This window comes from Schistocerca gregaria, chromosome 8, assembly GCF_023897955.1.
Source record: "Schistocerca gregaria isolate iqSchGreg1 chromosome 8, iqSchGreg1.2, whole genome shotgun sequence".
NCBI lineage: Eukaryota > Metazoa > Arthropoda > Insecta > Orthoptera > Acrididae > Schistocerca > Schistocerca gregaria.
Window position 1 is genome coordinate 353,596,116 of NC_064927.1, and position 24,365 is coordinate 353,620,480.

At 46.2% G+C, this 24,365-nt stretch overlaps 1 protein-coding gene across 1 annotated transcript in view; it reads left to right on the forward strand.

Moving 5' to 3' along the window:
* Positions 1–24,365, forward strand: part of LOC126284307 (RYamide receptor-like) — a 1,455,467-nt gene that overhangs the window by 993,830 nt on the left and 437,272 nt on the right. The window contains exon 7 of the mRNA XM_049983138.1: positions 13,958–14,175. Coding sequence (XP_049839095.1) covers positions 13,958–14,175 — 218 coding nt within the window. The remainder of the gene's footprint in view (positions 1–13,957; positions 14,176–24,365) is intronic.

Below are 24,365 nucleotides of genomic sequence, written 5' to 3' on the forward strand. Positions count from 1 at the left end.
ATTTGTTTTCATAATATGAACATGCAATATGACTGGCTTCACTGCTTATCTATCAAACGATACATTGAAGGTACAGTGCTTCCTCTCATGTTTTGAAAGTCGTATTAAATTTTAAATAAACTAATTTAAAATTATTATAACAAAATGAGTGCAACGTACCATGATTTCAATTATTTATTATACGTCTGCTGTGTAAGATCTTTGGAACTTTGGTTTGTCCTTATACTGTGTACTGCCACAGTGCCACCTGACTGCTGACTGTAATGCTTGGGAATCTCAGTCTTCCTTCTGCTAATGTACGAACATGAGCTTGTATAATCGGTGCAGTGTCTACGTCGTTTTATGTAATAGTTATTTTATGCTTGACTTGCTGATATACTATTGTTAGGGTTGGGGTTGTTTGGGGGAGAGACCACACTGCGAGGTCATCGGTCTCATCGGATTAGGGAAGGACAGGGAAGGAAGTCGGCCGTACCCTTTCAAAGGAATCATCCCGGCATTTGCCTGGAGCGATTTAGGGAAATCACAGAAAACGTAAATCAGGATGGCCGGACGTGGGATTGAGCCTTCGTCCTCCCGAATGCGAGTCCAGCCTGCTAACCACTGCGCCACCTCGCTCGCTATATTGTTCTCATGTCCATGAAATATCGTTCTATGATATGACACAGTATATATACCTCTGATCAAGATTCAGTGAAATGTGCTGCAGAAGGAGTGTTATATTCCATGGTATTAGCCATCTTTACGTAAAATTGTTTTACGCCCCTTCCCATCTGATCCCCGTGTTCTTCAATATGTTGCTCTATGCTTTACATATCTGATTATGACAATGTAGTTTGCTGAACCAGTTATCACGATATATGCTGTACAACAGCATTTTAGCTGTTTGAAATTGCAATTCTGTTCATATGTTAACCTAGATCGCCAGCTAACTTGATACTGTCGAGTATTTATAATCTCCAAGAAATATCGGATGTTCCAGAAATATTGACGTAAAGCAAACCAAAAGCAAACACGCTGAAACCGGTATACAAACGTTCCTTTTAAAATTAAAAATCTAGGCGTATTGCTCCAGTGTACTAGATCGGCGCCTAAGTTCCTGCTAAACACAACAAATACTCATAACAGAGATTTTAGTCATCAATAATATCGTCTCCCCCAATATTAGCAAGTCTGCCAACGCTGGGATGGCGTTTCGATTCTGCGAATGTAGAAATTACGTGTTTTTTAGGCGAAGAACTCGTCGAGCCCTGTTCGAAGCGTATTTTAATCCGAAAAGGAAGTTGCTTGAAGTTTGTTCGACAGAGAGCGGAAAAAGGTGAAAATCTGAGGGCGCAAGATCAGGTGAAAAGGTGGGAGCGGAATGACTTCCCTACCGAGCTACTACATAGTGTTTTTTGTCCGTCTAGCAGGACGTGAGCGGGCGTTATGGTGCAGTAGCATCACGTCACTCGATCTTCCTGTCATTGTTCTTGGAAAGTGTATGTAAGACGTCTCAGTTTGTCAGTAAATGTCAGCAGTGGTGGTTAAACCTCGGGGAAGCAATTTGTAGTACACCATACCGTCGCTGATCCACCAGAAGCTTAACATTATCTATTTACATCTACATTAACATGGATACTTTGAAAGTCACTCTTAAGTGCCTGGCAGAGGGTGCATCGAACGACTTTCACAATAATTTTCTATTATTGAACAGCGCTCGGACAGAACGAACACCTGTATCTTTTCATCTGTGCACTGATTCCTCTTATTTTATTATAAAACATTTTCACATTCGGAGGAGAAAGTTGGTGATTCAAATTTCTTGAGAAGATTCTGCCGCAACGAAAAACGTCTTTGTTTTAATGGTATCCATCCCAAATCCTGTATCATGTCCGTGACACTATCTCCCCTATTTCGGGATTATACAAAACACGCTGCTCTTCCTTGAACATTCCCGATGGACTCCGTTAATTGTATCTGGTAAGCATCTCAGAGCGTGAAACAGTACTCCGAAAGAGCGCGGACAAGCGTAATGTAGACACTCTTTAGTAAACCTGTTACATTTACTAAGTGTTCTGCCAATAAAACGCATTGTGTGTGTGTGTCAAACCTTATGGGACTTAAGTACTAAGGTCATCAGTCCCTAAGCTTACACACTACTTAACCTAAATTATCCTAAAGACAAACACACAAACCCATGCCCGAGGGAGGACTCGAACCTCCGCCGGGACCAGCCGCACAATCCATGACTGTAGCACCCTACACCGCTCGGTTAATCCCGCGCGTAAAACGCAGTCTCTGGTTTTCCCACGACATTTTCTAGTGTTCTTTCAAATTTAAATTGTTCATAATTATAATTCCAAGATATTTAGTTGCATCTACGGCCTTTAGATTACACTGATTTACCGTGTAATCAAAGTTTAACGGATTACATTTAGCACAAATGTGGATAACCTCACATTTTTCATTATTTAGGGTCAGTTGCTAATTTCCTCACCATTCAGATATATTTTCTAAGCCATCTGTCAATTTTTTTCCCTGATGAGTTCACTAGGTAGCATCATCTGCAAACAACATAAGACGGTTGCTCAGATTGTCTCCTAAATCGCTCATATAGGTTAGGAACAGCAGAGGGCCTACACCACTAACTTGGGGAACGCCAGAAATCATTTGCATTTTACTCGATGACTTTTCGTCGGTTACTACGAACTGTGGCCTCTCTGACAGGAAATCACGAATCCAGTCAAATAACTGAGACGACATTCTGTAAGTACGCAACTACAATCTGCTCGTGTGATATAGTGCCAAAAGCCTTTTAGAAATCTAGAAATACGGAATCAATTTGAATTCCCTTGTCAGTAGCACTCAACGTTTCGTCTGCTTGAAGAACTAGCTGTGTTTCGCAAGTACGCTGTTTTTAAAATCCACGTTACTGGGCGTCAATAGACCGTTCTCTTCGAGCTAATTCATAACATTTGTACACAATACATGTTCCAAAATCCTGCTCCATATCGACGTTAATGATATGGGCCTGTAATTTAGTGGATTACTCCAAATATCTTTCTTGAATATTGATGTGATCTGACCAACTTTGCAGTCTTTGGGTTCGAATATATCGTCGAGAGAGCGATTGCATATGATTGTTAAGTATGGAGCTACTGCATCAGCGTACTCTGAAAGGAACCTAATTGGTATACAGTCTGGACCAGAATACTTGCTTTTATTAAGTGATTTAAGGTGCATTACTTCGATTATATCTACTTCTAATTTATTCATGTTGGCAGCTGTTCTTAGTTCGAATTCTGGAATATTTACTTCGTCTTGTTTGATGAAGGAATTTCGAAAGGCTGTGTTCAGTAACTCTGCTTACGCAGCACTGTCGTCGATAGTATTTCCATTGCTATCGGGCAGAGAAGGCATTATCTTTTATGAAAGAGCTAATGTTTTTGTACGGGGAAATTCTGCTTTGTTTCGGTTCAACCACCACTTTGTTTTGCTTACGTCAGCACAAAGACACCCTTTCTCTTTACCAGTAATAACACAGGATAATAATGATTGGCGTTGTTCACGAGCCAATTGATGACGAGCTAGCGGGGATGTATATATGGTCACCCGCAGATTTATTTGTGATTTTGGCGTAGGTCATGCGGTACCCACAAACGCGATTCATTGCATGAAAATGTCGCACGATGGTGAAATGACCGCAGTTCATCACATGTGCCAGTTGTCGAGTATACTAACGTGGATAATTGTGGCTTAATGCGTTTATACGAACTTCATCAATCCTCGAAGGTGTTTCTGAACGTCGAGAGCCACTAACGTCAAAACGATCCTGCTTAAAACGAGGAAACCATTTTCTTGCCTTGCTTGGTCCAATAGCATTATCCCCATGCACGGCGCAAATGTTTCTGGGTGTCTCCGCTGCTGTCACCCCTATACTAAACTCAAACAGAAGAATACGTCGGAGATCTTCGGATTTCCTCACTGTGTACTGCATATTCTAGCCTCCACAGCTCCACTCACTATCTCCAAATGAAAAGATGACAATACGTTAACTCAAATAGCAACAGTGAACTACATATCAAAAAATTACAATCGATAAATAGACCCGTAGTAACGTGAATACCAACACGCAAAACAAAAACACTTCGAACTTATGCAGTAACCTAATAATTCTCGCATCACTCCAAAAACGAATGATATAGATATTAGTGGCAGTGGTGTTGAGAAACAATTGAAATCGCAAAAATTGAACAAAACTCCGGAAACCGATGGAATCCCTATCAGATTCTACACTAAATTTACCGCTATCGTAGACGCCTCAAACAAAAAACCGTATCATGTAGTTGGAAGAAATCAAAGGTTCCAGCTGTTTTTCAAAAAGGCTAGCAGAAGTGATCCACGAAACCACCGCCCAATATCATCGACATCCATGTTGTGGCAGAATCTTAGAACTAATTCTGAACACTAAAGTAGTGCGGTATCTCGAACACAGTGACCTTCTCCATGCCAACCAGCATAGATTCCGAAAGAACGAATCACGAGGAAAGAAACTGGCACTTATCTCACACGGAATCTTGAAAACCATGGAGTTCGGCAGTCGGGTAGATGCATTGTATCTAGATTTCCGAAAACAAAGTCTCGCACAAAATTTGTAAACTGATTAACGATTGTTGTTATGGAGGACGCACCATCTTTACTTGGATGCAGAACAATCGATGAATGTAGAAGTAACTTCGGGTATGACCCAGGGAAGTGTGTTGAGCCTTTCTGTTCATGTTGTATATTAACGACTTTTCACACAATATAAGTAGTGATTTCCGACATTTCGCAAATGATGCCGTTACCTACACACATCAAAAAAATATTTTTTCATCACCCTGGTTCCCAGAACTGTATCAGTGACACAGTCCTTTTGACAGTTCAGACATGTCACTAAACCCGCCCAAAGATGTAAACAACCATGCATGAGCAGAGCCTATTAGACGGAGGGGGTCCGACAGCCGATCAGTTCCAGTCATTCCACCAGGAAGGAGGTATATGGCTCGTGTTGTCTGTAGTTCAACCGTGCTTAGACGACCAATTCCGGGGTTCGATCGCGTCCGCATTGTCATTTTGTGCGAGAAAGGGCTTTCAACAAGGGAAGTGTCCACGCGTCTCGGAGTGAACCAAAGCGATGTTGGTCGGAGGTGGATGAGATACAGAGAGACAGGAACTGGCGATGACATGCCCCTCTCAGGCCACCCAAGGGCTACTTATGCAGTGGATGACCGCTACATACGGATTATGACTCGGAGGAACCCTGACAGCAACGCCACCATGTTCGATAATGATTTTCATGCAGCCACAGGACATTGTGTTACGACTCAACCTGTGCGCAATAAGATGCATGATGCGCAACTTCTCTCCCGACGTCCATGGCGAGGTCCATCTTTGCAACAACGACACCATGCAGCGCGGTACAGATGGTCCCAACAACATGCTGAATGGACCGCTCAGGATGGGCATCACGTTCTCTTCACCGATGAGTGCCGCATATGCCTTCAATCAGACAATCGTCGAAGACGTGTTTGGGACACCCCAGTCAGGCTGAACGCCTTAGACACACTGTTCAGCGAGTGCAGCAAGGTGGAGGTTCCCTTCTGTTTTGAGGTGGCATTATGTGGGGCCGACGTACGCCGCTGGTGGTCATGGAAGGAAACGTAACGGCTGTACGGTACGTGAGTGCCATCCTCCGACCGAAAGTGCAACCATATCGGCAGCAAATTGGCCAAGTATTCGTTTTCATGGACGACAATTCGTGCACCCATCACGCACATCTTGTGACTGACTTCCTTGAGGATAACGACATCGCTCGTCCAGAATGGCCAACATGTTCGCCAGACATGAGCCCTATCGAACGTACCTGGGATAGATTGAAAAGGGCTGTTTATGGATAACGTGACCCACCAACCAGTCTGACGGATCTACGCCGAATCGCCGTTGAGGAGTGGGACAATCTGGAACAACAGTGCCTTGATGAACTTGTGGTTAGCATGTCACGACGAATACAAGCATGCATCAGTGCAAGAGGACGAGCTACTGGGTATTAAAGGTACTGGTGTGTGCAACAATCTCGACCACCACCTCTGAAGGTCTCGCTGTATGTTGAACAACATGCAATTTGTGGTTTTTCCTGAGCAAAAAAAGGGCAGAAATGATGTTAACATTGACCTCTATTCCAATTTTCTGTACTGGTTCCGGAACTCTCGGAAACGAGGTGATGCAAAACTTTTTTTTGATGTATGTATAATGAAGTACCGACCCAAACAAACTGACATACAGTCAGATATTGATAAAATTTTTAAGTGGTTCAAAGATTCGAAATTTACTTTAAATATCGAAAAATGTAACATTGTGTACATCACAAAACGAAAAACTTATACTACGGCCACAGTATCAACGATCCCCATTTAAAATCTGCCATTTAATACAAATAGTTCGTGTAATAATCTGTAGGGTTTTGAAATAGAACGATCGCACAGATTCAGTTGTTAAGTGGAGCAAGTAGCTGACCGATTTATTGGCAGAAGCTTAGGAAAGGGCAGTTAGTCTACAAAGGGAATTACTCACAAGTCACTAGTGCGAATCAGTCTCGAAAATTGCTCAAGTACGTGTGTTACGTGCCAAATAGGACTAATAGGGTATGCTGAATGTATAGAGAGAAGAGCAGCGAGAATGGTCACAGATTAGTTTGACCCATGGGATAGTGCCACAGAGATGGTGAAGAAACTGAACTAACCGACTGTTGAAGATCGACGTAAATTAGCCGGATGGAGTGGCTGTGCGGTTCTGGGCGCTACAGTCTGGAACCGAGCGACCGCTACGGTCGCAGGCTCGAATCGTACCTCGGGCATGGATGTGTGTCATGTCCTTAGGTTAGTTAGGTTTAATTATTTCAAAGTTCTAGGCGACTGATGACCTCAGAAGTTAAGTCGCATAGTGCTCAGAGCCATTTGAACTATTTGACGTAAACTACACTCCTGGAAATTGAAATAAGAACACCGTGAATTCATTGTCCCAGGAAGGGGAAACTTTATTGACACATTCCTGGGGTCAGATACATCACATTATCACACTGACAGAACCACAGGCACATAGACACAGGCAACAGAGCATGCACAATTTCGGCACTAGTACAGTGTATATCCACCTTTCGCAGCAATGCAGGCTGTTATTCTCCCATGGAGACGATCGTAGAGATGCTGGATGTAGTCCTGTGGAACGGCTTGCCATGCCATTTTCACCTGGCGCCTCAGTTGGACCAGCGTTCGTGCTGGACGTGCAGACCGCGTGAGACGACGCTTCATCCAGTCCCAAACATGCTCAATGGGGGACAGATCCGGAGATCTTGCTGGCCAGGGTAGTTGACTTACACCTTCTAGAGCACGTTGGGTGGCACAGGATACATGCGGACGTGCATTGTCCTGTTGGAACAGCAAGTTCCCTTGCCGGTCTAGGAACGGTAGAATGATGGGTTCGATGACGGTTTGGATGTACCGTGCACTATTCAGTGTCCCCTCGACGATCACCAGAGGTGTACGGCCAGTGTAGGAGATCGCTCCCCACACCATGATGCCGGGTGTTGTCCCTGTGTGCCTCGGTCGTATGCAGTCCTGATGTGGCGCTCACCTGCACGGCGCCAAACACGCATACGACCATCATTGGCACCAAGGCAGAAGCGACTCTCATCGCTGAAGACAACACGTCTCCATTCGTCCCTCCATTCACGCCTGTCGCGACACCACTGGAGGCGGGCTGCACGATGTTGGGGCGTGAGCGGAAGACGGCCTAACGGTGTGCGGGACCGTAGCCCAGCTTCATGGAGACGGTTGCGAATGGTCCTCGCCGATACCCCAGGAGCAACAGTGTCCCTAATTTGCTGGGAAGTGGCGGTGCGGTCCCCTACGGCACTGCGTAGGATCCTACGGTCTTGGCGTGCATCCGTGCGTCGCTGCGGTCCGGTCCCAGGTCGACGGGCACGTGCACCTTCCGCCGACCACTGGCGACAACATCGATGTACTGTGGAGACCTCACGCCCCACGTGTTGAGCAATTCGACGGTACGTCCACCCGGCCTCCCGCATGCCCACTATACGCCCTCTCTCAAAGTCCGTCAACTGCTCATACGGTTCACGTCCACGCTGTCGCGGCATGCTACCAGTGTTAAAGACTGCGATGGAGCTCCGTATGCCACGGCAAACTGGCTGACACTGACGGCGGCGGTGCACAAATGCCGCGCAGCTAGCGCCATTCGACGGCCAACACCGCGGTTCCTGGTGAGTCCGCTGTGCCGTGCGTGTGATCATTGCTTGTACAGCCCTCTCGCAGTGTCCGGAGCAAGTATGGTGGGTCTGACACACCGGTGTCAATGTGTTCTTTTTTCCATTTCCAGGAGTGTATTTCGAGAAAGTCTACTTACAAAGTTCCAAGAACCGACTTTAAATGAAGACTCTAGGATCATGCTACCACACTCTACGTATCTCTCCCATAGAGATCGTAACGGCAAGATTAGATTAGTTACAATGCACTCAGAGGCATTTAAACAACCACTGTTCCCACGCTCCACACAAGACTGGATCGGAAAGAAGCCCTAAAAACTACTAGAATGGTAAGGAGGCACAGACGTTTGCAAAATACGAATTTAGATGTAGGTATAGATTTATGGATTGATGTATTTTGGCTAACTATACCTTTGTGACGTGAATGTTATATGCTAAGTGTATGTATGATTAGTGTAGATGATTACATATAGTGGGTGATGTGTTGCTTGAGGTATCCACGCCCAAGTGGGGCGACGAAGCAAGCCTCAATACGTACCGTATGCCTCTTGAATTACACCAACAGGAAATTTGGGCTTAATATTTCCACCCGACTGAGGGAAAACAATTCATAATGATATATCTCGTCATTCCCACGTACACTTTTGAGAGAACTGCGATTACCCGAGGTCTGCAATTTTAAGATCAGGAGCTGTACCCTAAAGTTTCTTTTTTTTCCATGCCATATCTTAGTGATGAAGACACCCTCCACCATTAGGGCAGGAAGAGGCTACCTACAGGTCGAGCGTCACCACTCCATCTTTCTACTTTCTGAATGCCTGTGTGGTTCGTTCTGTGATGTAAGAATAAAAGTAGAACTTGAGATACAGTGGTTCATTTCTTCAGTGCTATAAATTCGAACGCAAAAGAACAAATACATTTTTACATTACACTCCCTAGCACCACCATTTCTCAGTAAAATCGTATGTAAACTGCTCTTTCCATGATACATTTTATTGTGACCTGTCCGTGCAACAGTCTTCATTTGGGCTGCAACAGCTGTCACCTATAATCAGCTTCACGTTCTTTAGTAAAATTCAAATAAGGTAATACGGTAAAACAAAACTTCGTCATGAATAACAAAACTTCTCATAACTGACACATTACAGTTTTTTAATGTTTATAAAACTTCAAAATAAATATTTACGTGTGACAGAAGAGTGGAGAAATGGTGTCAATGCTGTTGCAAACGATCAGGAATATGAAATATTTCCTGTTAAATATATTCTTAATCAGTGATTATACTCTGTTCGAACATTATGAAATACATCGAAGAAAACGATGTGTCGTGATTGATTGACAACTGGCCCTTTATTCACACGAAGTAATGAGCCCTATCGATAAGGGATCTCAGTTTGATTCCATCTTTCTAGATTTCCAGAACGCTTTTGAGACCGTTCCTCACAGGCCAACAGGCTAATCAACTGCGTTCCTGTGGAGTATCAACCAGTTGGTTGACTGGATTCGTGATTTCCTCTCAGGATGAACACAGTTCGTTGTACTTCACTGAAAGTTATGAGTAAAACAGAAGAGATATGCGGCGTTCCCCACGGAAGTGTTGTAGGTCCTTTGCTATTTCGGGAGACAATGCGAACAGACCTCAGACTGTTTACAGGTGACGATTTCGTTAACCGTCTTGTCAAATAGTGAGAAGATTGATACAGATTAAAAACAGATCTAGACAAGATATCTTTGTGGTGGCAGTTAACCTTGAACAGTCAAAAGTGTGAGGTCCTCCGCATGAGTATTAAGAATCCGTTATATAACGATTACACGATAAATAATACAAATCTGAAGGTTATCGATTCAACTAAATAATTACAAACAGGTTAAATTGGACCTTTCACAATGAAAATCTTGTGGGGAAAGAAAACCAAAGACTGCGTTTTATTGACAGAGCACTTAGTAGATGCAACAGAGCTACTAAAGATATTGCCTACACTGTGTTTTTTCGTCTTCTGCTAGAGTATAGCTGTGCAGTATGGGATTCTTAGCAGATAGAATTGATGGAAGATACATCTACATCTACATCTACATGACTACTCTGCAATTCACATTTAAGTGCTTCGCAGAGGGTTCATCGAACCACAATCATACTACCTCTCTACTATTCCACTCCCTAACAGCGCGCGGGAAAAACGAACAGCTAAACCTTTCTGTTCGAGCTCTGATTTCTCTTATTTTATTTTGATGATCATTCCTACCTATGTAGGTTGGGCTCAACAAAATATTTTCACATTTGGAAAAGAAAGTTGGTGACTGAAATTTCATAAAAAGATCTCGCCGCGACGAAAAGCGTCTTTGCTGTAATGACTTCCATCCTAATTCGCGTATCATATCTGCCACTCTCTCTCCCCTATTACGTGATAATACAAAATGGGCTGCCCTTTCTTGCACCCTTTCGATGTCCTCCGTAAATCCCACCTGGTAAGGATCCCACACCGCGCAGCAATATTCTAACAGAGGACGAACGAGTGTAGTGTAAGCCGTCTCTTTAGTGGACTTGTTGCATTTTCTAAGTGTTCTGCCAATGAAGCGCAATCTTTGGCTCGCCTTTCCCACAATATTATCTATGTGGTCTTTCCAACCGAAGTTGTTCGTAATTTTAACACCCAGGTACTTAGCTGAATTGACAGCCTTGATAATTGTACTATCTATCGAGTAATCGAATTCCAACGGATTTCATTTGGAACTCATGTGGATCACCTCACACTTTTCGTTATTTAGCGTCAACTGCCACCTGCCACACCATACAGCAATCTTTTCTAAATCGCTTTGCAACTGATACTGGTCTTCGGATGACCTTACTAGACGGTAAATTACAGCATCATCTGCGAACAACCTAAGAGAACTGCTCAGATTGTCACCCAGGTCATTTATATAGATCAGGAACAGCAGAGGTTCCAGGACGTTTCCCTGGGGAACACCTGATTTCACTTCAGTTTTACTCGATGATTTGCCGTCTATTACTACGAACTGCAAAATAAATGATTATCATATTTAAGTAAGGTAAATCTGAGCTCGCATAGATAAATTTATGTTTTCGTTTTCCCGCACGCTGTTAGAGAATGGAATGGCAGAGAAATATCTGAAGTTGTTTAGATGAACCCTCTGCGAGGCACTTGATTGTGAATTGCAGAGTAATCATATACATGCAGATGTAGAACAGCGTCGGTGGGGAAGCTCCTGGAAGGAGATAATATTCAGCAAACAGACTGGCCAGCCCGATCTCCCAATTAAATCCCATAGAGCACGTGTGGGATGCCTTGGTGAGTCGTATTGCAGCACGTCCGCATACACCAACTACCATCCAGCAGTTGTCAATTGATCTGGTTGATGAATAGAACTTTATACTACAAAAACTGCTCACCAACCTTGTTACTAGAGTGGCAGCACGTACAGAGCATGCACAACCGTCCATGGTGATCACACAACCTATTACAAACGATATTCCGCCTTTTGTAATATCTAGGGGACCTTCGTAAATCGCGGTGTGTAGTTATTGTCTTTGAATAAAAGTGTCACTTCTGATCGCCTCATTGCGTATTTTTTCAGTTACCTTTTTAACTATACTGAAGCAGTTCTATGTTCGCACGAAGTAATGGCCGCTATCGACAGGGGATCTCAAGTTGATTCCGTATTTCTAGATTTCCGGAAAGCTTTTGACACCGTTCCTCACAAGCGACTTCTAATCAAGCTGCGGAGCTATGGGGTATCGTCTCAGTTGTGCGACTGGATTCGTGATTTCCTGTCAGGAAGGTCGCAGTTCGTAGTAATAGACGGCAAATCATCGAGTAAAACTGAAGTGATATCAGGTGTTCCCCAGGGAAGCGTTCTGGGACCTCTACTGTTCCTGATCTATATAAATGACCTGGGTGACAATCTGAGCAGTTCTCTTAGACTGTTCGCAGATGATGCTGTAATTTACCGTCTAGTAAGGTCATCCGAAGACCAGTATCAGTTGCAAAGCGATTTAGAAAAGATTGCTGTATGGTGTGTCAGGTGGCAGTTGACGCTAAATAACGAAAAGTGTGAGGTGATCCACATGAGTTCCAAAAGAAATCCGTTGGAATTCGATTACTCGATAAATAGTACAATTCTCAAGGCTCTCAATTGAACAAAGTACCTGTTTGTAAAAATTACGAACAACTTCAGTTGGAAAGACCACCTAGATAATATTGTGGGGAAGGCGAGCCAAAGGTTGCGTTTGATTGGCAGGACACTTACAAGATGCAACAAGTCCTCTAAAGAGACGGCTTGCACTACACTCGTTCGTTCTGTGTTAGAATATTGCTGCGCGGTGTGGGATCCTTACCAGGTGGGATTGACGGAGGACATCGAAAGGGTGCAAAAAAGGGCAGCTCATTTTGTATTATCGCGTTATAGGGGAGAGAGTGTGGCAGATATGACACTCGAGTTGGGATGGAAGTCATTACAGCATAGACGTTTTTCGTCGCGGCGAGACCTTTTTACGAAATTTCAGTCACCAAATTTCTCTTCCGAATGCGAAAATATTTTGTTGAGCCCAACCTACGTAGGTAGGAATGATCATCAAAATACAATAAGAGAAATCAGAGCTCGAACAGAAAGGTTTAGGTGTTCGTTTTTCCCGCTCGCTGTTCGGGAGTGGAATAGTAGAGAGATAGTATAATTGTGGTTCGATGAACCCTCTTCCAAGCACTTAAATGTGAATTGCAGAGTAGTCATGTAGATGTAGATGTAGATGTATGTATGGTTCAAGTTTCTTTCAACTGTGTTACTCGGCAGTGACACATCATGCGAAACTTATTGTATTAAGTTTTGCACATCAATGTACGAGGAGTGTCCAGAAAGTAAGTTCCGATCGGTCGTGAAATAGAAACGACTATGAAAATCCGATAAAACTTTGCACAGATGTGTTGGGCAGTGTCTCTAATATCACCCTAGATAGCATCACGTCGTTCTTCTCATTTCTCAGCTCACAGTGAGCGCGTAAAGATGTCTACAAAATAGTGTCTCCCGCCATGTACGAGGACCTTGTGAGAAATTTCGCCTGAAGCTATGCAGTCAACATTACATAAATGTCGTGCGGTGACTTCTTCAAGACAGTTCTCAGCCGCATCCTGTGGGGGCACTGATGATGCTCCTGCATCGTTTTCAATTGAAAATGTTGTATTACCCACAATACAGCCCGTAATTGTCTTCCTCTGAGTGTCATCTCTGCTCACATGAACAGCTGGCTATGGAAGACAACATGTTTTGCACAGACAACGAGCTGTAGGCTAGCGTAGAGAATTGACGGAAAGCACTGGCGGCTGCCTTCTGTGATGAGGGTATTAGAAAGTTGGTAAAACACTACGACAAATGTCTAAGTCACAACGGCGTCTACGTAGAGAAGTAGTTGGAAGGTGCAGCTATCTGTAACAAATAAAACTTTTATGAATTTCACTGTGGTTTCCATTTCGTGATCAATTGGAACTTACTTTCTGGACAGCCCTCGTCGATACGGAACCAGCATTCGAAAGAGGTCCTCTAGAAAGTTTCAAAGTAGCGCACACTCCGCCTGAGTGATGGGTTGCTGTAGCTCAGAGCGACCACGGTGATGGGCGGACGTGAAGCGGCGGCTCCCGTGCGCAGGTGAGCGCGTGGTGACGAAGCCGTTCTGCATCAACGTGCACCTGTCCAACGAGGCGATGATGTCGTACCGCATGGTGCTGTTCCTGGTGCAGTACCTGACGCCGCTGTGCATCATCTCGTACGTGTACGCGCGCATGGCGCTCCGCCTCTGGGGCTCCAAGGCGCCGGGCAACGCGCAGGACACCCGAGACGCCACACTCATGAAGAACAAGAAGCGGGTGAGTACCAGCGCTGCTGCGCGTACTGCGTCGTAGCAAAACGCTTAACGCATCAGACAACACGCATTTGTTTCACACAAGCAAGCAATCGCAGTTCTAGCTTACGAGGCCACTGTGAAAATGTCCACGACATTGTAACACTGTACCACTTAAAACAGATATATACTTATCTTTTCTAAATATCAAGTAGTTTGTCAAATGTTTTTCCAGTGAACAGATCTCTAGAGTGTCGAACAGGATGCCAATAACATGAAACATAAGGTATATCATTTAAGATGATTGAGAGCACTGTACCAGTTGGTAGACAGGAACGATTTGGCATTTGAACAAAACAATACAAAAAAATTACGTCAAAGGGTTATAGTAGTGGATTGGTCTGACTCACTCACACTGGACGGACCTTATTCTGGGTATTTATTCGCAAGGAATGTTCTCACAAAACAGTTGTTTAAATATCACATAAATTAACACACTACCTCGATAAAAGAAATCTTCAACACTTACTTAAGATAAGAAAATACAATTTTTCGTTAAAATTTTTCAATTCTTCTAAAAGGAACAAATGAGTCCAAGGATAATACATAATAAAATACTCAGTCTGTTCAAAGCAGCAAGTTCAGTTCAATCTTAATATCTCTCCGAGTTAACCAAAAGGTAAAACATTAAAATGGGTCTCAGAATTTCTTCGTTCAACGAACAATTACACTGAAGAGACAGAAGTCATGGGATAGCGATACGCACATATATTGATGGCAGTATGGTAGTTATTGTGATAGGACAGTGCATTGACGGATGTATTATGTGTATGAGTGCATGGTTTCGCGTCGATATGAATTAATAAAATTTCCTCGGGCCTTCAGCCGCGTCCGCTGACTAACATCCCACGAGCTTTCGACCGAGCTCTCCTCAGTCGTTGTCAAGTGACTGATTGCTGTGTCGCCGTGGCCGCGTCGTTATATAGCCGCACTGCTGGCTGTGATGTCACTAGTGATCTCTTCCTTGCCATATATGGTAATGTTTTCATCCCGCGTCTGTTATTTGTATACAGGTGATTATCATGTAAAAACCCTTGCGACGTGATTATGGCCGCACGAATTGAATTAACAGACTTTCAACACCGTATGGTAGTTCAACCAAAAGCATGGGACATTAGAGTTCGGAAATCGTAAGCGAATTCAGAATTGTGAGATCCGCAATGTCAAGAGTATGACAAGAATACCAAATTTCAGGTATTGTCCCTCATCGCGGACAACGCAGTAGCCGACGACCGAGAACAGCGGAATTTGCGGAAAGTTGTCGGTCTTAACAGCCAAGAAACACTGAAAGAAATAAGCGCAGAAAATAATGTGGGACGTATAACGAATATACCCGTTAGGACGGTGCTGCGAAATCTGGCGTTAATGGGCAATGGCAGGACACGACCGATGCAACTGCCTTTGCTAACAGCACGACATCGCACGCAGCGCCTGTTTTAGGATAGTGACCATTTGGATTGGACCCTAGACGACAGGAAAACAGTGGCCTGGGCAGATGAATCCTGATTTCAGCTGGTAAGAGCCGATGGTAGGATTCGAGTGTGGCGCAGACCTCAGGAAGTCATGGGCTCATTTTGCCAAGACGCACTGTGCGGGCTGGTGGTGGCTCCATAACTGTGTGGGCGGCCCGCCCGGTTATCCTTGCGATCTAACTCACTGCTTTCCGGGCGAGGAAGCGCGCCGGTCCTCGGCAACAATCCGCCCGGCGGATTACTCTGTGAATGGCTTTTAAGGCAGATGTCGATCTGGCTCGGCAAATGCGGTCTGGTTGCCCTTATTCCGCCTCAGTTACACTTCCTCCACGTGCGCTTTCACCATAATTACTCAACCACGCAAACATTGGGGTTACACTCGTCACTCGTCTGGTATGAGACGTTCCCGAGTGTGTGTGGGTGGGGGGGGGGGGGGGGGAGAGGGGGAGGGGGAAGGGGTCCACTGGGGGCCGGCCGAACCGCACAATAACCCTGGGCACAAAGTAACATATTTTGTCTGTGCCCTGGGTTCGGTGTGGGGTGGCGGTGGGGTGAGTGGACTGTTGTAGCCTGTGGTGGAGTTGTGTACCATTGCGCGGACGAAGGGCCTCCGCCGTTTCTAGGTCCCCAGTTCCATACAATATAATGGTGTGGGCTCTGGTTACATGGAATGTACTGTGTCGTCTGGCCCAACGGAACCGATCATTAACTGGAAATGCTTATGTTCGGCTACTTCGAGACCATTTTCAGCCATTCATGGGCTTCATGATCGCAAGCAGCGATGGAACATTTATGGATGACACATGCGCTCGGTCACTGCGCCGCAGTTGTTCGCGATTGGTATGAACACACTGGACAGTTCGAGAGAATGATTTGTGCAGCCAGATCGACTGACATGAGTCCCACGATACTTTTAATAGACATAATCTACAACTTAATTCGTGCACGAAACCGTGCACCAGCAACACTTTCGCAACTGTGGACGACTATAGAGGCAGCATGGTTCACTTTATCTGTAGTTACTTCTAACGACTAGTTTAGTCGATGCCACGTCGAGTTGCTGAAGTACGCCGGGCAAAAGGAGGTATCCCATGACTTTAGTTACCACACTATAGCTTAACCTCAGTTTTTCTTCGACCAGCGGAACAGTTTTGTTTTGAAAGATTGCCCAAAGTAAACATCGCAGACTAACAAGGACTATTCGAGGGGCTGCCCTCGTGTAACGAAACAATTCAGTTGCAGTCAAATACAAGCAAGCAAACAAATTTGTCACACATCACGAAGTAGAGGCATCCTTCAAATAAATATCATAGGGCACTACTCACACTTACAAAGCTGTAGCATCAAATTACTCCCGTGCTCGCACCACTCTCGTAGCTGCCGTCAGTTTTAAAGAGGCGATGCGGTACCGTGAGCCAGATGACACCTTGTTTCCGATCTCGACATTTGATGCCCGCAACACAAATACAGTTGGAGCCGGCTTCCTTTCCTAAAAAATATAGCCATTTAGAGGATTCCCCCAATTTAAGAGGGCAGTAACGATACAGTAACTTTATTTGTCGCTGCATCAAACTCTCTACGTCGGCCGCGACGCTTTAGACCACAGAAGTTACCGTCTGCACATGCTGCTCATGACAAGAAGACTTCACCAGCCGTACCCTGGCCTCTGTTGTCAGTTCTTAGCGGTTTCCTCCGGTCCACGCCAACAGCGGTCGTTGATGCACTCGTACGATCCCGGAACGAGTCGACTGCCCCCACTTCGTTTCTCTCTCTAAACCCGCACGGCTCTGCTCAGGGTGCGCCCAGAAGCTGGCCTTTCCCGTCAGATGGAGTGGGACCGGCTATCTAACTGCCGATCGGTCGCACGATGAATACACTAAAGCAAAAACTGCAGGCAGCCACACTTTTTCTCGTCGTGCCTCGTTTCTTCCTAGGCTATCGCCAGAACGCAGCCAGTAATCCTCGTAGAAATTATACATTTTTCTCCTGTAATATAACAGAATATTCATGATACAAGAGGTTTCACTTATACACTGACGCCAAAAACTTTGGAACGCCAAAAAGTAATTAACGTAAAATAATGAAATTTCGGAAATATATTTGTCTACGTAATATATTTTGTAGTTAAAATTGTAAAATCACAGTTTAATGTAAACACGAGACAAGCCATTTCCAACGTGAAATGCTGGCACGTTAATAACCGATGTAACAGCCAGACTTTTTAATGCAAGATTACAAACGTGTATGCATTGTGTTGTATAGGTGCCGGATGTCAGTTTGTGGGGTGGAGTTCTATGCCTGTTGTATTTGGTCGCCCAATACAGGGATGCTGGAGTTGTCGTTCGATGATTTCCCACGTATTCTCGATTGGAGACAATCTGGTGATCAAGTAGGCGAAGGCAACATTGTGATAGTCTGTAGAACATGTTGGGTTACAACAGCGGCATGTGGCCGAGCGTTATCCTGTTGGAAAACAGTCCCTGGAATGTTATTCGTGAATGGGAGCGTAACTGGTTGAACCACCAGATTGACACGCGGATTTCCAGTCAGGGTGCTCTTGCTGTCATGTGAAATCATACCCAAGACCACATCTCCAGGTATAGGTCCAGTGAGACTAGCACGCAACAGGTTGGCCCTCAACTGGCCTCCTCCTAACCAACAAACGGCTATCACTAGCACCGAGGGCGAAAGAGCTTTCATCAGAACGCACGACAGACCTTCACCCTGCCCTTCAATGAGCTCTATCTTGATACCGCTGAAGTCGCAAATGGCGGTGGTTCGGAGTCAGTCTAATGCCCGCTACAGGGCGTCTGGCTCGGAGCTGTCCTTGAAGTAACCGATTTGCTACCATCCGTTATGTCACTATGGTACCAACTGCTGCTCAAATTGCTGCTGCAGATTCAGTACGATGAGTCAGAGCCATACGCCGAACACGATGGGCTTCCTTCTCGGTAGTGCCACGAGGCCTTTCGGAGCCGGTCTTCTTGAGACCGCTGTCAACAATCAATTACGGTGGCCACATCCCCGCCAGGTCTTTCTGCAGTATCGCAGAAGCAACATTCAGCTTCTCGTAGCGTGCTAAACGATATCTATCAAACTCAATGAGATTTTGATAATTGGATCTTTGTCGTCTTGAAGGCAATCTTAAATAACATCAACTTGCCACGTCTAATCTCAAAGGTAACGATCGCTCACGACTGTTACACGGTGTATTTCAAGCAAACCTGATTTGTATCCTCATAGTGGCGCTACTAGGACCACTCTTATACGACTGGCGTGAAATGTGAAGATGCATCATCTTTCAGATGCAGAAACACGCCTACCAACTTCCATTTATGTTGCACAACTCGTTCTTGTTATTGGTGTTCTTTTCAGTCAGTGTATACAAGGTCCTTACATTTAGCTTACCTAAGAAAAGGTTTTGCTTCATATACACTACTGGCCATTAAAATTGTTACACCACTAAGGTGACGAGGTACAGACGCGAAATTTAACCGACAGGAAGAAGATGCTGTGATATGCAAATGATTAGCTTTTCAGAGCATTCACCCAAGGTTGGCGCCGTTGGCTACACCTACAACGTGCCGACATGAGGAAAATTTCCAACCGATTTCTCATACACAAACAACAGTTGACCGGCGTTGCCTGGTGAAACGTTGTTGTGATGCCTCGTGTAATGAGGAGAAATGCATACCATCACGTTTCCGACTTTGATAAAGGTCGGATTGTAGCCTATCGCGATTGCGGTTTATCTTATCGCGACATGGCTGCTCGCGTAGATAAAGATCCAATGACTGTTAGCAGAATATGGAATCGGTGGATTTAGGAGGGTAATACGGAACGCCTTGCTGGATCCCAGCGTCTTCGTATCACTAGCAATTGAGATGACAGGCATCTTATCCGCTTGGCTGTAACGGATCGTGAAGCCACGTCTCGATCCCTGAGTCAACATATGGGGACGTTTTCAAGACAACAACCACCTGCACAGATAGTTCGACGACGTTTGCAGGAGCATGGACTGTCAGCTCGGAGACTATGGCTGCGGTTACCCTTGACGCTGCATCACAGACAGGAGCACCTGCGATGGCGTACTCAACGACGAACCTGGGTGCACGAATGGCAAAACGTCATTTTTTCGGATGAATCCAGGTTCTGTTTACAGCATCATGATGGTCGCATCCGAGTTTGGCGACATCGCGGTGAACGCACATTGGAAGCGTGTATTCGTCATCGACATACTGGCTTATCACCCGGCGTGACGGTATGTGGTGCCATTGGTTACACGTTTCGGTCACCTCTTCTTCGCATTGACGACACTTTGAACAGTGGACGTTACAATTCAGATGTGTTACGACCCGGGCTCTACATTCATTCGATCCCTGCGAAACCCTACATTTAAGCAGGATAATGCACGACCGCATGTTGCAGTTCCTGTATGGGCCTTTCTGGACACAGAAAATGTTCGACTGCTGCCCTGGCCAGCACATTCTCCAGATCTCTCACCAATTGAAAACGTCTGGTCAATCGTGGAACAGAAACTGGCTCGTCACAATACGCCAGTCACTACTCTTGATGAACTGTGGTATGGCTGTAACTGGCATCCCCTTGGCAGCAGCCCCACTCTCCGCTCCGGACATGGCGAGAAAAAAAAATAACGCAGTCATACACGTATGCCGACAACGAAATACATAGTCAGCACTTGCGATCCTGCCCCTCCTAACCTTGTCCTAAGTCCGCTCCTGCTTGCCAACGCCACCGCCACACTTCCCGACTACATTGCGTCCATGAAGAATGGCAAGCAGATGACCCGTCTACCGACCAAAATCCTGCCCAAACCCACCCTCTCGTCTCAGTCTTCCACCCATTCTAAATACCTTAAATCCCCCCCCCCACACACACACACACACAAGTCCACCACATCCAACCAGCGGCGTGTAAGGGAGGACAGGAAGGAGAAGCACTCCAAGGGGAAGAAGCACTCCACCACCCCCACCCCAACCACTTCCACACACTGAGGAGCCTGCGCCCCCGACAGCACCTGTCGTCGCACTGGGAGGGGACCAGAAAACACCGGCACTGGAAGGGAACCGCATAACCGGGCAGAATTCGGCTGGTTTCGTGCTGACGTGGAAAACGTTTCGCCAGCCGAGGCTTCCGCCAGCCCGGGGAGTGGGACCCACCCCAAACAGATTTCAGGCGGTTTCTGAAGAGCCAGAGACAACAGAAAACACAACACAAACACAGAATCAAGTCGCCCACCACCTCCCACCGGTTGTCGCAGAGTTTTCACAAAGCTATGAGGAGCTCTTCGAGCTGTTGAAGGCAGAAATCGAGGGAGGCAGTTTCCAGGCAAAACCTGCTGGTGGAGACAAAATTAAAATCACACTACACACACTTGAAAACTACACCACAGTCAAAACACTTTTAAACAACAAAAACATACCCCACTACACGTTCCCCACAACTAAAACAAGAAACAGAAACATAGTGATAAGAGACCTGCCAAGACGAGTGTCCCCTCAGGCAATGAAAACAGATTTGACTGCCCAAGGGTACGTCGTCAAGGCCGTCCAGCAAATGGCCAATGTCACCAGCAAGTGGCCACTATACCAGGCCACACTCCCGGACATCCCCCAGAACAAAAGGGAGATAGAGATGGTCCTGGCTGTGCCTGTCACCACTGAACCGCTGCGCCGTAAAAACAAGACTGTGCAGTGCTTCAGGTGTCAGGGCCTGAACCACATCGCCGCCTACTGCACCATGCCAGTAAGGTGCAGGAAGTGCGCAGAGGCTCACGACACAAGAACATGTACACTACTACACACGGACCCTCAAATAAAGTGTGCGCTGTGTGGCAAAAACCACACGGCGGGTTACCAAGGTTGTGAGGTCCACAAAAGACACACACAACAGGCAAAGGGCGCCAAGGCCGCCCCCCACACACGCAAACGAAACACCATAAACCCATCCAGACACACAAGAAAACAAAACATGACAATACACACGGAAAAGGCCTGGGTAAAACCAAGGCCGGACATACTGAGGGCGACTTATGCGGAAGTGGTTTCTCCTCCGAGGAACCATGAAAGCGTGGCCCAATCACCACAACAAGAGAAACAATCACAAGAACAATACCGGGAAACACACAGCAACAACGACCAGGTCCACCATGACAGAGGAACCCCTGGGGAACCCCACACACACTCACTCCTCCCCCCCCCCCCCCCCATGAATCAGTTGTTAGGTGTAATGGTGCAGACCATGAACCTCGTCATGGAAATGATGAAGGAATTCAGGAAAGCCCAGAAGCAGAACACAAAGATCCTCGTCGCCCTTTAGGCAACAGTCCAGCAGTCGCTCCCCTCTGCGACTCCCTCAGTAGTATCAAAACCCCACCATGAATAGACGACCGAATATTCAAGGCCTGACAATGTGCGTCTTTAACGCAGACGGCATTGTTAATCAAGAGGTCGAGTTCAGAGAACTCATGAAGGACTCCATCGACATATGCATGATGGGAGAAACCCACCTAAAACCTGGAATAAAAGCGACAGTCCCCAACTACGTTAGCTACCGTAAATACAGGGCAACCCAAGGCGGATGAGTGGCCATATACGTAAAAAGAAGGATCCCCCACCACCAGGTATTTTTACCAGCTACCAACAAAATCGAAGCAGTGGCGGTGGAAGTAACCACTGCCACTGGACCCCTAACAATTGTTGCAGTCTACCGACCCCCACATGGCCAGATAGATGAGGAAAACATAGCTGCTCTAGGGCAAATTGAAGGCAAACTCATAATAGGGGGAGACTTCAATGCTAAACACCCTGACTGGAAATCTAGAGTAACCTCGAGAGCAGGCGCCAAACTGCAGCAACTAGCGCGCACCCACCATTTTGAAACATGTGGTTCAGTCGAACCCACACATTTTCCAAAAAATGGAGGCAGGCCCGACGTGTTAGACATAGTTCTCACTAGGAGGATCGCAGGGTTTGTGGCCGCAAGGACGATCAACAGAATGTCCTCCGACCACAACCCAGTGATTCTGGAGGTCTTTGTGGGAGAATGGGTAGCACTCCCACGGCACCAGACGTCGTACAAACGTACAGACTGGGAGCGATACCAAGAAACTGTCGCCTCTGATATCGCTCGCGCTCCGCCACCTACTGCCGAAACAGTAGAACAAGCGCTACAAGACCTAACAGGCACCATCTTGCAGGCAGAGGAAGAAGCCACCCCTCCACAAAGGGATGGGCCACCACCACAAATACAGCTCCCAGAACAATTGCTAGCTCAAATTCGACATAAGAACACAGTGGCAAAAGAGTGGAAGATCACCAGAAATCAGGCCACCAGGAGGCTGCTCACTCGTCTACAGAGAGAACTGAAGGTAGCGCTCAATGAGCACAGAAACCAGCAATGGCAAAACCGCCTCACAGCTCTCAAAGTAAACGATCATACACTATGGCAAGCGACCAAACAGTTTACAAAAAGACGTGCTAGGATGCCGCCACTGCACGGCGAGTGGCGACTGGTCTACAGCCATGCCGGAAAGGCCAACGCCCTCGCCGACTCCTTCGAGAAGCAGTTCCAAGCGGCAGAACCCCAAGATGAAGAGCATGAAGAGGTAGTCAGTCGTCAACTGACTGTCTCCCTCAATGCCGAGGAGGACCCAGAGGACGAACCCATACTTTTTGCCCCCGAGGACGTGGCAAGAGCAATCAGGTCCCTCCCTACAAAAAAAGGCGCCAGGGCACGACAGTGTCACTAATCAGTTAGTCAAAAATCCCCCACCCACAGCATTCACACACCTCGGTAACGTCCTCAACGAGATTACACTATCCCGTGAGTTCCCAGCTTGCTGGAAACATGCGGAAGTGATCGCGATAGACCAACCAGGTAAAGACCCGCTATTCCCGCAGCACTACAGGCCGATTAGCCTCTTGCCAACACTCAGCAAGATCTATGTGCACCTCCTCCTGAAACCCATACAGGAACGTATTACCAGAGAGCAGCTTGTGCCGGATTTCCAATTTGGGTTTCGGCAGAACCACTCTGCCCCACAACAGGTCATGAGAGTGGTTGAAGCAGCCACAGAAGGTTACTGCGGGATAGTGCTACTAGATGTAGCCAAAGCCTTTGATTCAGTATGGCATAGAGGGCTACTCTAGAAGTTGAACACACAAGGGTTCCCCAGGAGCATAGTTAAGCTGATCAAAACGTATCTCACGAATAGGACTTTCTCTGTCAAAGTAGAAACTGCCACCTCCACCAAAAGGCGTATTCGTGCTGGGGTGCTACAGGGATCGGTCCTGGGGCCCGTTTTGTACAGTTTGTACACTGCGGACACTCCAATGGCCCCCCTGGTGCACACTGCGTAGTACGCTGACGATACAGCCTTCTACACGAGAAATGCGAACAAGGACCTGGTCATCCGTAGGCTACAAAAGGTTTTAGATGACACAGAAACTTGGGCCCGTCGCTGGTGCATCACCATCAATTCTGAGAAGACACAGGCAATGCTGATTACCCGCAGGCTCGGATGGCGCGAACCTCCTCAACTTCCCCCCCCCCACCCCCCCCCTCCATCTTCACCTAAATGGAACCCTACTCCCCTGGCGCAGAACCACCCAGTACCTTGACGTAACCTTGGACTCTCGTCTTACGTGGAAACCCCACATAG